General features: G+C 43.9%; 1 protein-coding gene across 1 annotated transcript in view; it reads right to left on the bottom strand.

Annotated features, from left to right (window-relative positions):
* Nucleotides 1-1023, bottom strand: part of LOC107577564 (calpain-2 catalytic subunit-like) — a gene marked incomplete at both ends in the record, with an annotated part of 3584 nt that extends 2561 nt beyond the window's left edge. The window contains 5 exons of the mRNA XM_016263626.1: nucleotides 121-306; nucleotides 388-548; nucleotides 621-695; nucleotides 766-851; nucleotides 931-1023. Coding sequence (XP_016119112.1) covers nucleotides 121-306; nucleotides 388-548; nucleotides 621-695; nucleotides 766-851; nucleotides 931-1023 — 601 coding nt within the window. The remainder of the gene's footprint in view (nucleotides 1-120; nucleotides 307-387; nucleotides 549-620; nucleotides 696-765; nucleotides 852-930) is intronic.
* Nucleotides 1024-1078: the final 55 nt, after the last annotated feature.

Consider the following 1078-nt stretch of genomic DNA (forward strand, 5'->3'; position numbering starts at 1 on the left):
TTTTTTTATCTTTGAAGAAATTGTAGAAAATGAATGGGAAACAAACACCTCTGGAACTAAGACGATGTGATAGGGATTGTAAAGTTGGTGGTTCTGCTGGTTGTGTTGTTTCTAGTAATGTCTGCAATATAGTTACCTTATAGATAGCGAAGCCAATGGTGTTCAGGTCTCGTCCAAACCGTTTGTCTTTACGACCATCTTTCTGCATCAGACCCACTAGGATCGTGCACCCATCCTCTCCATCAAGAGGATCATCATCTTCTTCCTCCAACTTGATCACATACTGAGGGTTTGAGCAGAATGTAGCTGGAGAGGAGGAACCAAACAGTCAAACCGTGGATCAAAAAACAGCTTAAACCACATTTCAAGCACATTGACTTAATTTACCTGGGTTGTTCCTGCAACCCCCTGCAGTGGATCCCACCCTCCAGTTGCCTTCAAACTGGTTGTAGTTCCAGTGGCTCGCATCTTCGCTGGAAAGAGTGTCTGGAGTCAGATTACAGATCTCCAACTTTGAGAACTGCTGTATGAAGTCTGAATAGGCCATCCTGACAGGACAAGGAAGATTCGTCAACATATTTTTTTACGTTGTTGAGGGTCAAAAGCTCAAGCTCTCTTACCAGAACTCTCCATCTTCACCTGAATAAACCAATTTAGCTTTCTCCTCTGGTTGGATGCTGTTCCACTCATTGGAACTGAAAAAGACATTGGAAATATTTGACAGGACTGATGTTGAAGGAGTAAGATCTGTTTAGGGAAACTCACTTGTCACTCCAAGGGCCTGTCCACTCCACCTGACCCCACGGGTTCCTGATACGCACCAGCTGAACCAGACGGCCGTAGGAATGAACCTGTAAGATGACAGCCATTAGGGCATCTTTAAGTTTTTCCTATCAAATCCATATTTCAGTGTCAGTGCCGGTTTCTGACCTCCTCTGCGCCCGTGACAGAGTAGGCATGACCCTTCACCAGCTTCAGACTCGTCACCGCCTCTGACTCATATGAACTGGTAATCTGCTCAATGATTATGCAAAAAATTCAGCTTTGCATCACAGAAATAAATTACATTTTAAAACAT

The sequence above is a fragment of the Sinocyclocheilus grahami genome, unplaced genomic scaffold (assembly GCF_001515645.1).
Source record: "Sinocyclocheilus grahami isolate Dianchi unplaced genomic scaffold, SAMN03320097.WGS_v1.1 scaffold6374.1, whole genome shotgun sequence".
Lineage (NCBI taxonomy): Eukaryota > Metazoa > Chordata > Actinopteri > Cypriniformes > Cyprinidae > Sinocyclocheilus > Sinocyclocheilus grahami.